The sequence below is a fragment of the Rhinolophus sinicus genome, linkage group LG02 (genome assembly GCF_036562045.2).
Source record: "Rhinolophus sinicus isolate RSC01 linkage group LG02, ASM3656204v1, whole genome shotgun sequence".
NCBI classification, from domain to species: domain Eukaryota; kingdom Metazoa; phylum Chordata; class Mammalia; order Chiroptera; family Rhinolophidae; genus Rhinolophus; species Rhinolophus sinicus.
Genome location: NC_133752.1, coordinates 14,433,551 through 14,446,661, shown reverse-complemented (window position 1 = coordinate 14,446,661; position 13,111 = coordinate 14,433,551). Strand labels below are relative to the sequence as shown.

The following is a 13,111-nucleotide window of genomic DNA, read 5'->3' as shown; positions in this document are numbered from 1 at the left end:
AGCTTCTCCCAAATGTTAAATTCTGAAAGATTTAACATTTCTGCTGCCTTTCATTACGCTGACTGCCATAAACTATGCAATCTTCTATTACACAACTTTTTATTTCAGTGCTGTATCATATGAAACCTTAATGTATAAACATTAAGCCATAATTAAGGATCCCAACTTAAAATTCAACCACAGTTTGTGTGTGTGCCAACAGTGACAACCACGGTTAAATTCATAACTTACTCCTTTTCCTGGCAGCTGGAAATTTCTTTTGATATCAATTTTAAGATGGTCCTAGTTTGTGGAAGGTTAAAATGTAGAAAAAAAGGGTCTTAGGACACTTTTATTGAAACGTCCTGAGAAGAAAAGTAGACATATTCTGGTAGAAATTTTGATTCCCCCCAAAAAAAGTTTTCGTAAGTCTCGGAGAGAAGAAAGACTGAGCGTGAGGCTGAGATTTATATTTCTCATCTGTACTGCTGGATGCCACGGCATTATAGGTTTCGTATCATTAATTCTGTAGAGAGGGATCTTTGACCATTGTACCTTAAACCCAGCTGTATTTTTATTTCATTCATTTATTGAACAGATATTGTGGGCATCTTGTCTGTTGGATCCTCTGGAAAGCACATGCCAAGGTGAGGTTAGAAGTATAAGGTTTTTACTGGGGGACTTCACTGAAAAACACAGGGAGACAAAGCAGATGTGGGGCTGGGAAGCCTGTGCGGAATGGGCTGCTGGTCTAGCACGTGTGGAAGGAGCGGGGGAAGGGAGGACAGTTGGGTAGGAGGGGCCTCACACCAGGTGCCACTGACAGGAAGCTCTGGTGCAGAGACTGCCCATCAGGGAGTCTGTACTGGCAGAAATGGAGAGTGCTCTTACCAGTGCTGCACTCAGTCCTTGGCTGGCACCGCCTGCACAGTGGGTGGCCTCTGCTTGGAAACGGAGGCAGAGCCTCTAGACAGCTGTGGCTGGAGGCTGTTGGCGAACTGCTCTCCTGCACAGGGTCTCTCTGGAAGGGCGCTCTGAGCAGCCCACATCCACAGCCACTACGGTTACTCTAACTCTGCCACTTAGTCTGAGTGTGGACCTGGGCATGTTACTTTAATTTGAAAGTTTTGTTGTTATCGTTTGGGAGAAAATAATAGGATTGATACCACTGGGTTCTTGTGAGGAGTGACTGTGTCCTCATACAGAGGCGTGTGGCTGCACAGTGGAATCACTCAAACATCCACTGTTATGTTTTTTGTTGGGATGCAGGGACGGTCAAGATGTCTACACTTGGTGGGTTTGACCTTGTCATGGGAAGCGTAGTAAATACGCAAATACCTGTCCAGAGTTATTTCAGATGATGAGAAGCGCTGTTAAAACAAGATAACGTGACAAAGCGAGAGCAAAACTTTTTCTTGACACACAAGAACTGAAGTATACAACCCAGTCTTTTCTGCGGGAATGAATGACTGAATGAATAATGAATGAATGCAGTTAAGAGGAGGACGCATTGGTGAGCAAACTAATAATACTTAGGACCAAATGTGTGTATTTGTTGATGGCATGTGGAATTAAATGTGATTTTTAAACTAAAGATTATTTAAATTGATTGGGAATTTTGAAATCCAGTAGATACTCTTATTATTTGCTGAGAAGAATTAATTCAGAAATCAGCACTTGATATTCATTTGCCTGAAAAAAAGAGAATAAACTGGTCAGAGTACATGCCAACAGGATTCGGCAGATTTTTTTCTATAAAGGGCCAGATAGTAACTGTCTTAGGCTTTCCAGCTAGTCTGTCTGTTGGTGCCACTGAGCTCTGCCATCATAGCATGGAGGCCGCTGTAAACAATTTGTAAATGAATGGGCATGGTTGTGTTCTAATCAAACTTGAAGTACATTGACTTTTAAATTTCATGTAATTTTCATGTGTCATAAAACATTATTCTTTTTATTTTCTTTTAACCATTTAGAAATATGAAAAGCATTCTTAGAGCCCATGGTCTGTCAGGAGAACAGGTGGAGGGTTGGATTTGGCTGCCCCTGGACTAGAACATGGAAGAACTTGGGGAGTAACCAGTTTTCATTAGTGGGATAAATGGAGCAAAACACTAAAAAGTTATTTTTGTGGAGTTAACATTCCTGATCTGGCTTACCACGAGCGGTTCCACTCGTTTAGGCCATATGCCCATTGAAGTTAGTGACTCAAAAGCATGGCCTCCCTATACTGTCCATTTATCTTGTACTTGATAAAGATGGAGCAGTAACAGGTATTATCCTACATGATCAATCTAATATACAGAATCAAATTGCATGACTACAATTTGTATTCCTTGAGCAAATTAGAAATGTCAAGGAATGGAAACTTAATATTTGAATGGCACGCCTTCAGTCCTCATATGAGTATGTCTCTGATCTTTCTAGATGAATACCTCAGGGCATCCTCTCCCCACATCTGCATGGTAGCTCACTTTGTGGATTACCAGTCCTGTATCACTGGAACCAATCTAAATATGCAGTCATCAGCTTTTACCAACAGTAATGCAATAAGTAATTTTGTTATATAAATATACAATTATACAACATGGAACATGTAATATATTTTGCAAAAGTATATCTTCAGGATAAATTTCCAGAAGGGGAATTAATGGATTACTTTGTATTTTTGCTCTCCATACTGATTGTGCTGATTTATAGCAAAATATGAGTGGCTGTTTTTCTCTGAATATAAAAATGTGTTAGCGCATTTTTCCCCCATTCTGATTTATGGTATCTTGTTTTAGTTTTAATTTACGTTTCTCTCATGATCGAGATTGTGTATCTCTTTATATGATTATGATCTACTGGTGTTTACTTTTATCGAACTATCTGTTCAGGATCTTGGCTGCATTTTCTATTGTGTGTGGCTGTGTGTGTGTTTTTAAGAGCTCTTTGTATATTTAGGAAATTAGGGCTTTGTTTTTGATAGTTGTTGTAAATATTTGTTATCTTTTAACATTGCTTATGAGTTTAAAAATATTAAAATGAAGTTTTTAAAATGTACTACAGTTTCAAGTGTAATCCTATTTGCTCCTTCCCGTAGGTCTGGAAAATCTTTAGTTTCTAACTTCTCAATCTGCCTGCCTTCCATTTTCTCTCTCTCTCTCTTTTTTTTTCTCTGTCTGAGTTGGCTTTCCTTTTCACAGGACCTTCTCTGAGTTTCCTGCGCCTCTTTTTTAAGGGCTCTTGTCCTTGGATTTAAGTCCCACCCTAATCCAAGGATAATCTCCTCCCCAAACCGTTAACTTAATTACATCACAAACACCCTTTTCCAGTGAGGGTCACATGCACAGGCTCTGGATGGGTGTGTCTTTTGGAGGCCACCATTCCACCCACTGCAATAATAACCCTCAATCTGATTTTTCCCTCCAGTGGTTGACTTTAAGAATTATATTCCTAACATTTGGTCTGAATATTTAGTGCTCTTGAAATATATTTTCATTGCCTCTCAAAAGGAGAATGAGTCTCTGCCTTCTGCCATACAGGGCGTGGGTGCTGTTAACAGCTTTCCTTTCGGGGACTTGGACTAGCAAGCAACTGAGAACTTGTAATACTTAATTTTTATTTCTTTCTGCTCCGTAAACTTTTGATTTAAGAACAACAAAACATGTTCACGTTAAGTCTTACTCCTTTTTTCATGTTTTAGCATAAATGATATACTGAACTACCTTGGTACTGTGTTAAATGATAGCAGTGGACATCAAACTTGTGGAAATTCAAGAGACGGGAGTCCAGAATAGCATTCCTAAGCATCGTCTATAGATCATGCAGTGTTAACATCATTAGTATAGAACAGAAATGGGTGTGTATAAGCTTTATGACTTTGGTCAAGCTTTATATTTTTTCATTTAGTTACCTCCTAGAAAGTTTGAAGTTTCAAACATGTCAGCAAAAATATTGATTATGAGTGGGTTTTAGGTTTGTAATGATACATATTACGCATTTACTGGTTGCACAGTCCCCCCCGTCTCAAAATTGAGTATAAAAGCTGTCTGCCGAGTAGATTTATTCATACTGGTCCCGTTTGCTTGCACAGAAGCCTTAAACACGTCAAGTAATGTGTAGACTGAATATATTAACATGAGGTTGTAAACTATATTTCTAAGGTTACAGTTATAACTTTTTAAGTGTGATGAAATGTCTTTTTACTCTCCTCAATAAAATCTATCATTTATTGTACTAAAGCCTTTATGACTGAGCAAATGACAGTGCTTTTGCTGAAGCAATAGTGAATGCAGTGAATGTAATTCAGTCACCACCCTGGCAGTTTTTCACAGGCCACTTCCATACTTGGGTTGCGTTCTTCACTCAGGAACAGGGCACTCATGCCACGGAGCTTGAGAGATTGTCTCGTTTTCCTGTTTTTGGTCAATCGGTTATAAATTCTTGGTCATCATACAGTTTGTCAGCTTTGCTCGTTAAAATACGAATAATTATATAAAATTAAAAGAAGCTAGGAGAAATTTTGGTGGGCATTCTTATCTACTTTTTTCCATCTTTAAAGTGATGCAGTTGAAGGCTCCCTAGAAAAGTGGAGCGACTGTTACAAACGAAATCATTTATTACTGGTGGAGTCTCCGTTATAACCCTGGACTCCGGCTGTCATCACCATTGGTCTTCGCGCTACTTTAAGGGCCTGCTAAGTTGCAGACAGTCACCACATAAGCAGTTTTTTAATATAAATAAACACGGATCTTTCATCTCAAAGTATAAATAAAGTAGTCCTTACTTTAGGTTTTATTGCTAAGATATAATTGCATTCAAAATTAATTCAATGTTAAGCTATGCTTAGTTATGGAGATTCCTATGTTTATCATCAGGAGAAAAATATTTTAAAAATAAGAGTCATTTTCTAGATGTTGAAAAAAAAGCTGCAAGAATATAAAGAATAAAAGAGGAACTACTGGAAGCCTCATCACTAAGAGAGTGATCATTTTAATGTATTTCTTCTCTCTTTTTTTGATGGTCGCTGCTTAGATCCCTTTCTGTCAATGGTATCAGTTTTGTGGTTTGCTTTGAAACTGATTGTAAGCATTTTCCTTTTCATCAGGTTTCCTTTGAAAGAATCATTTTTTAATGGATGCGTGAAAATTTGTTGTTTGGATGTACCACAGTTTAATTCTCCATCTTACATGAAGTGACCTCTTTGGTAGTTTCTAATTTTTGTGTTACAAGTCATGCTGAAATAGGTCAGTGAATATACTTGTCAGATTGGTGACTTGTTAGCTTAGGGTTGCTGCCCTAAGTGGGAGGTGGCAGGCGCTGAGGTGAGCACTGCCAGCCAGGCTGCTCGGGGAAGCTTGTTCTAATGACCTTTGTGGGCATGTGCCAGTCTGAGTACTTTTGCCTGTGTCATCTACCTCACTTTAAAAAACCTTTGCAATTCTGATTAGGAAACATGGTGTTATATTTGAATTGGAATGTTTTTGATGATGTTTTCTTGGTTCCCATGGTTGAAGCCTGTCCTTGCTTTAGTAACAGCTTTGGGGAGAGGCCAAACACTACACGGTAATATACGTTGGTTGCAAGATACATTAAAATGACGGAGGGTGTGTGTCTTAGCACCAGGGAAATAGAAGTAGAAATGTAATGAATATACACTCATTGAGTGTCATGCATTGAGTGTGTCGTGCATTTTCTAATTTCCCTCTAGTGTTTATGAGGTAGGTACTATTCTTCCCCTTTTATGAATGAGGGAACACTGGTACACAGAGTTGGGGTGACTTGTCCAAGATCAGAGTCACTTGAAAATGATAGAACTGGGCTTCTGACACAGGTGTATTTGACTAGAGTATCTCCTAATAATCATCCCACAAAACACGCGCTAAAATATTTATCTGCATGGGTAGGGATTTTTTTTTTTTTTCAATTCTGCTACAAAAGAAAATCAGATGTCAGATGGGTATTTTTGTTTTAATACAAATAATTAAAGGTGGGTGTTTTTTTTTAATAATGAAAGTAGACAAAAGAAAAATGTACCTGAAATCTTATGACCCAGAGGTATTCTGTTATCATTTGTATATATATAGAATTGCTGTGTTGTACTGTCTCAGAGAGAGAGGGGTTCACCACCCAACCTTGGACCCCGTGTGGGGGGTGCTCCTGGGTTGTGCGATACTGTGTGTGATGGAGAACTTTCTGCCCAAGATGCCATGTTGGATAACGTGGGGTTTGGAGTAGAGATTTCCTGGGGTCCCCATCTGGTTCTGCCATTTGCCAGTGCAGTCTTGTGCTATTAATGTAACTCTTCTATGCCTTGGTTTTCTCACGTTCTTACCTTGATATCCCCACAGCCCAAATCAGGTAGCTTTAGTAGTTTCACTTTATTTATGGAAATTCTTTATTGGTATTTAAGCTTCAAAAGGTGCATAGTTACATAGCCTAGAGAGGAAGGAAGATCATGTAGACATAGTCTCTTCTTAGGCGAGTTCTGCCTTGGGGGTGGCTCAACTCCGACTTGTTTTAATAAATTTTTGTTTTTGGTTCCTAGTTTTAAGAACATTGTCCTGATACTTGACATATAATACTGTGACACCACTATTTATATCTGTCTGTATGTGAGTGGATGCGGAAAGTCCATCAACACACGTATAGGCATGTAGATTTGTATACAAGTGATATTCAGCATAAGTGAAGTGATATCTAGAGGATACGTTATTTCTTTGTCAGGTCAATATTTTATAGATCACATTTTTATATTAAGTTTCCAGTTTTTAAATTAGTGGTCAACTTATGTAAGTGATCAATTATATAAATGTATGTGGTATTCTTTGTTCTTACAACGAACTGAGAGCTATTTTGTGTTGAGTTCTCGCTCTTTATTTTAAAGTTTTTGGTTCAGTGTGACAGGGACAATTTAAGAGAACAGGTGTGAATGAGCTCTTTTAGTTGGTGTCTCAAAAAAAGAAGGAAGCACCTTTTTTTGTCAGGCACCTCAAAAATTGGGGGCGGGGGTGTAATTAAAGACATCTTAGAATTCCTCATAGCTTTAAACATAATGAGCTAAATTACTTTGATATTATATTGATGGTGTACGTATAATAGGCAACCTACATTTTATTTTTCTGTCATTCTAGGATTCTGAGTAACAATAAAATATCCGAGCTGAAGAACGGCTCATTTTCTGGGCTAAGTCTCCTTGAAAGATTGTGAGTATTCTTTTGTTACTGCCTTTTGTTGTTATTTTACTTAATGCATTTTCATTGTAAATCTATTACTAAACTCCCAACTTTTCAAAACAAAAATTGAGTTTTCCCAACATTTTATTAGGAAAAATTCAAGAATTGAGTTTTAAAAAACAACTAGCTATGATTTCACTCATATGTGGAATCTGAAAAAAGAAAACAAAACCTGCAAACAAATTGACAGATACAGGGAACACATTGATGGTTATCAGATGGCAGGGGGTTGGTGGAATGAGTGAAAAAGGTGAAAGGAATTAAGAAGCACACATTTCCAGTTGTAAAAATAGTCATGGGGTGTGAAGTAAAGCATAGGGAATATAGTCAATAATATTGGAATAATTGTGTGGTGCCAGATGAGTCCTGGACTCATCGGGGTGGTTAACTCTGTAAGGCAGATAAATGTGTAATCCTATGTTGTACGCCTGTAACTAACATAATATGTCCACTGTAATTGAAAAATAAATTTAAAAGAAGCCACTAGGCAAAGCAGAGATTGGCAAACTGTCTGTGAAGGGCCAATATTTTATAGATCACATGACGCGTTTTGTATTAAGTTTCCAGTTTTTAAATAAGTATTCAACTTATGTAAGTTGATTAATTATATAAATGTATGTGACATTCTTTACCACATCATTGAGGCTTTGTGGGCCATAAAGTCCCTGTCACAGTGACTGGATTTTGCCATTGTAATTAGGAGGCAGCAATAGATAATAAATATATGAATCAATGTGGAGGTGACTTCGTTTACAAAAAGGGCCACCGATCATAGATTACTGGCCACTGGCTTTTAAAGCACAGATGCTGTTTTGAAATTGTCATGAAGTGTGTATGCCCCATAAAATAATCAAGTAGAATTTAAAAAGCACATCAAGGGGAAAACTTTTAGAGAAACTTTGATATTTTATCCAGATGTCTCTGAATGTGAATCAGAGTGTTTTGCTTAGCAATTAGGTCTAGTTTTGCTTACGATCGGATGTGTAACAGGTCGCACTCATTTTTTGCCTTGGTGAATTATGCACAATGGTATGTATCTTGCCTTTTGTTCTCAGTGCTATTCTAGGACCGTGTTTCTAATTCCCATGTTACTCATACATTAAGGAAAACATCTCAGAATGCATTAGGGAACCACACTGTGAACCTCTCCACTTCTGTTGAATAGCAGCCTGTCCTCATTTTCTTAGCTCTCTTTGCTCTGCTTCTCCTTCTCTACTTCTAGGCAGCCTTTCCTTGACCATTTCACCTACTGGCTTTTCCGTCAACTGCAGTCCCTCCCACAGGACTATTGCTCTCATCACTGATGTATGATTTATGATATACCATCTATGTTCTTCCTCTTCCTTTTGCATATGTCTCTTCTTTTCATAGTTTTCTAATGTCTTTGAGTTAGGTTATATATATGCATTTATATAACATATATAGCAATACACTCGGTACATTCATATTTACATACAAGTGTGTGCACAGAAATATGTATATATATTCACCTATATGCACGCATATGTATATACACACACAAACAAAATGTGCTTGGCCCAGCAGTCAACCAACTAATCAACCAATCAGAGAATTAGGCAGCAGTGCCTAATTCTCTGATTGGTTGATTGGTTAGTTGATTGATTGATTGATTGATTTTGCTGTTTTCATTCAAATATTCCTGTGCTGTTTCAAGTAGCACATGATGCTGGCAGCCCCTCCAGGCCTGACCATAACGACAGTCCTTCGCCCACACTCCATGGTCGCTGTGGGGACAGAGCCAGGAGTGCAGTTTCCAGGCTCTCACCCTCACATGGAAAGGTGCTCACTTGGGTAGTAAATGGCCATCAACTGTGATTGGATGGCCATCAGCTGTGGCTAGTTGGCTGTCAGCTATAACCAGTGACCCACTGGCCACTAATATAACTGCCGTGGCTACGCTAGAAGAAAATGGGAGCTAGCAAGAAGATGGTGGCTGGCTGGCAAGCGCGGATTGCAGTTAGGATGGCGGGTTGCGGACAGTGTGGCTCCTGCTTCCTGTGTCTCCAACCCAGCCGCCAGCGAGAATATAGTGGTGTGACTCCCCTATCCATGGCTCCTTTTGGCCTCATCCTATCCTGCGTTCTTATGTGGGGAGCGGGAGCTGAGACCCCACCTGCCCCCCCTGCATGACAGGCGCTGACTCGGCAATGCACAGTTGACCCCATTTAATTGAGTTAAGATTTGCTTGGGGCTTTGGGAGAGGAATCTCCCCCCTGTCATCAGGAAGGATGGCTGTACGTCTAGTCTAGAGGCTGTCCTGCTCCCGGTTTGGCCTGGGTTGTGCCTGTTCTGGCCCTGAGAGGGGAGGAGAGAGGGACAGAGGTCACAGCCAGTGGTCACCCTATCGGTAGGGCGCCGCTATCTCTGGGCCTGAGCCCAGATCCTTCTCCAGGTTCCTGCTGGGACTGGTGGTGGAGCAGGTCAGAGAACGGAGGTTGGCCGGCTTCCTGTGGAAACACCACTGGCCTTCGTGTCGCTGAATTTTCAGAGCACAGGGTAGACCAGAGAGATCCCATCGTCGTCAGTTAGTTGCTTGACCCTTTTGGGAGGATTCATGATCAAAGGCTGATGAATTAATGTCTTCTCAGCCTTGCCTAGAACAGCCCATTCTTCCTCCTGAGCATGGAAATGGGTGTTGGTACCGAGGTTTCTGGGAATGGAAGCGGGCTGGGAGCTTTCCTCCCCCCAGAGCCCAGCACCAGCTTTGTCCTAGTTACGGTTTTTACTGTGTTGCTATTTTCTGATTTGATTTGATTTGCTAATTTTCAGGGAACGCCTCTATCAATTTAGTAATTTCTTTCCCATCTCCGGACATAATCTTTTGATTCATACTTTGTACTGTTCTCCTAGCTCTCCTTATTTTCCCTCTCTACCTGGTTACCTAACTTACTAACCTACTCTGCCTCCTGCCCTGCTGTCCTCTTCCTGTGACTGAACCCCAAGGATAACTCTCCCTTGGTGTCTGTCAACTCGAGTTACGCTTGGTGTGGTTTTCTTCACTGTAGGATTCTTCTTACGGACTCTGGTTTACTTGTGGGTCTCAGCACGCTGTCCAGGGCGTATCTAGGTGGCTTCTCTCCTAGGACTCCGCAGACTACAGAACTTTTCTAGGCTCTCTATATTTCAGACACAGTCTTGTAAGGATAGTGGTTGTATGAGCCGGTATCAGGGCTCCAGAACAAGGCACCACAGCGGGATGGCTGAAACAGTAGAAGTTTATTTCTCTCAGTTCTGGAGACACTGGAAGTTCAAGATGAAGGTGCCCGTCAGTGTTGGTTTCTTCTGAGGGTCATGAGGGAAAGGGTGTGTTCTAGATCCTTGGCTTATAGATAGCCATCCTCCGTGCCTCCCCGTGGTCTTCCCTCTGTGTCACTGTCCACATTTCCTCCTCTTATAAGGACACTAGTCACACTGGATTAGGGCCCACGCTAATGACCTCACTTTTACCTTAATTACCTCTTTAAAGACCCTGTCTCCATATACAGTCACATTTTGAGGTACTAAGCGTTAGGACTTCAACAACCCATGTTGTTCAAGGGTGAACTGTATATTGTTATTAAAAGAATTGCCTGAAATTTATGCTTCCTATAAATTTTTCCCTCAATTTTGGGGGTTTTGTGTGTGTTTTTTTTTTTTTTTTGTATTTTTAGATTATTTAGCCTGTTTAGAATTGGGAACTTCTGTTATTTATCCATTCATCAAGGCACTCATTCGTCCCTCCTTCCTCCCTTCCATCTTCTCTCTTCATTTTATAGTATTGTCATTCTTGTGTTACATATTTGTCAGAATTCAGCGACACTTCCCTATACTCTAATTACTGACCCTAGAATTGCACAGTGGTCCATTGTGTCTGACCCTCAGTGAGCATTGCACCCCAAATGATGGGTCTAGGTCACCAAAGCATCTCTTTCTAGTGATTGACAGACGGTCTTAGCCAATAAGAGAGGAGGAGGAGTTAGCTTTGAGGCTTCAGAGAAGGATTTCCCAGTTCCCGAGGAGATTCAAGAAGAAAGTCTCCACCCTTTTTCATGTCTTTGTGTTGGGAGGTGAGTTTTGGACCTGGGATATGATATCCTGAGTGAGGGTCAGCCTGCAGGCAAAGCTGACCTGAAGAAGGGTGGATCTGAGAGATGGATGGAACCAGCCACCAAGGCTCCCTTACTTCTTGATTTCCTGTAAAGCCAGAGAATTATTTTCTTTATTATTGAAGGTGTTTTGAGAAGAGGTTTCAGATAGCTGCAGTTAAAAAGCATTGTATCTGACATATTTGTAGTCCTTCCTGAAGAAGCAAGTAGCTCTTTTTCTAAGAACTGTTAGAATATTTCCTTAATTTCATTGAAGCAATTTTATTGCACCTTTTCATTTATGTTTTAATGATCCAGCCTATTCAGATTTCGTTCTACATCCTAACGTTAGACTCATGTTCACTAGGGAAGCTGGGGGTTGGTCATGGGGATGTTAAATGAGAGCATCTGACTATAAATATCTTTTGGCAATGCTTGATTAATATGGCTGTTATTAAATGTTATATCATATGTCAGGCATTTTTTTATTATTAAAGAAAAAATGTATCTTTAAATCATATTACAGTACTTAGTTATTCATGAGAGGTATTTTGTAGAAACACATGCAGTACATCATGGACCACAAATTTATGTAGTGCTTTAGCTAAATCATTTCCTGTTCTAAGATGCTTTTTAAAATCTGAAAAGGGAAACATATGTTTTTAAAAAATGGAAGTGACATTATATATTTCTGTTTGCAGAGATTTTTAGGTTAGGCAATGCAAGTCAAACCCATCCTGATTGAATTTTATCTCCGAAAATCTTATCTCCCTGTGGTGTAGGCTTGGGATCAGTAGGAGAGGGGAGACAGGAACTAATACATTGGGTCCGATGATTGATTGCACTTCCTGGGACTTAAAAAGTTGGGGACAAAAATTAATTTTTATAATGAAAATGTTCAAACCTCCAGGAAAATGGAAAGAATAATGTAGTAATCTCCCATAGCACCAATGTACTCACCCAGATTCAATAATTATTAACAATTTGCTGTCTTTTATCTCTATTGGAATATCCCTACACATACACCTGTTTGCTGAATTATTTGAAGGTCAGTTGCATACATCATAGTTCTCTACCTTTATTGAGAAGTATAAGTGGCTATGAGTGATACGCAGTCGTCTCTACGTTGTCTGACTTTATGAATATTTTAATGATTTTGTGGCTAACCATAATTTATTAAAAAGATTTTTGTAGTAAAGTTCAGGTCATATAATTTTGTCTCAGCCACGGTTTACTTTTTCATCCGTTTATTATCTATCCATCTTACTCCATTCTGGCTGCCATAACAAAATACCAGAAAGTGGGTGGCTTACACACAACCAACATTTATTTCTCACAAATCTGGAATCGGGCAGTCAGAGATCCGGTGAGGCACCACTTCCTAGTTGGCTGTCTTTTCACTGAACCCTCATATTGTGGGAGGAGGCAGAAGGAGGGAGCCCTCTGGGGTCTCTTTTGTAAGGGCGTTAATCTCATTCTTTTGCTGTGTCACTGCCCTCCTTACCTCATCACCTCCCAGAGGCCCCACCTCCTAATTCCATCACCTTTGGAGTTAGGATTTCAACGTAGGAATTTGAGGGGAGACACACACATTCAGACCATAGCACTGTCCATCCACCCTCTCTGTACCCAGTGTCTGTCTGCCTGTCTGTCTGTCTGTCTCCCTCCCTCCTTTTCATTGATCAGACAGACATGGACCCTACCCTTGTGGAACTTCCAGTCTCTTGGTTTAAGCAATCAGAGTAAAGTGTGTTGAGGCCATGATAGGGCCACCACAGGGCACTGTTATTCAGAGGTATTTTTTCTGGAAGAAGGAATGGTGTTTCCACC

The 13,111-nt window shown here is 40.0% G+C and overlaps 1 protein-coding gene across 2 annotated transcripts in view; it reads left to right on the top strand.

Annotated features, from left to right (window-relative positions):
- ADGRA3 (adhesion G protein-coupled receptor A3) overlaps positions 1–13,111 on the top strand; it is a 114,979-nt gene that overhangs the window by 25,170 nt on the left and 76,698 nt on the right. For both annotated transcript variants that reach the window (XM_019743915.2, XM_019743916.2), the window contains exon 2: positions 7,095–7,166. In XM_019743915.2, the coding sequence (XP_019599474.2) occupies positions 7,095–7,166 (72 nt within the window). The remainder of the gene's footprint in view (positions 1–7,094; positions 7,167–13,111) is intronic.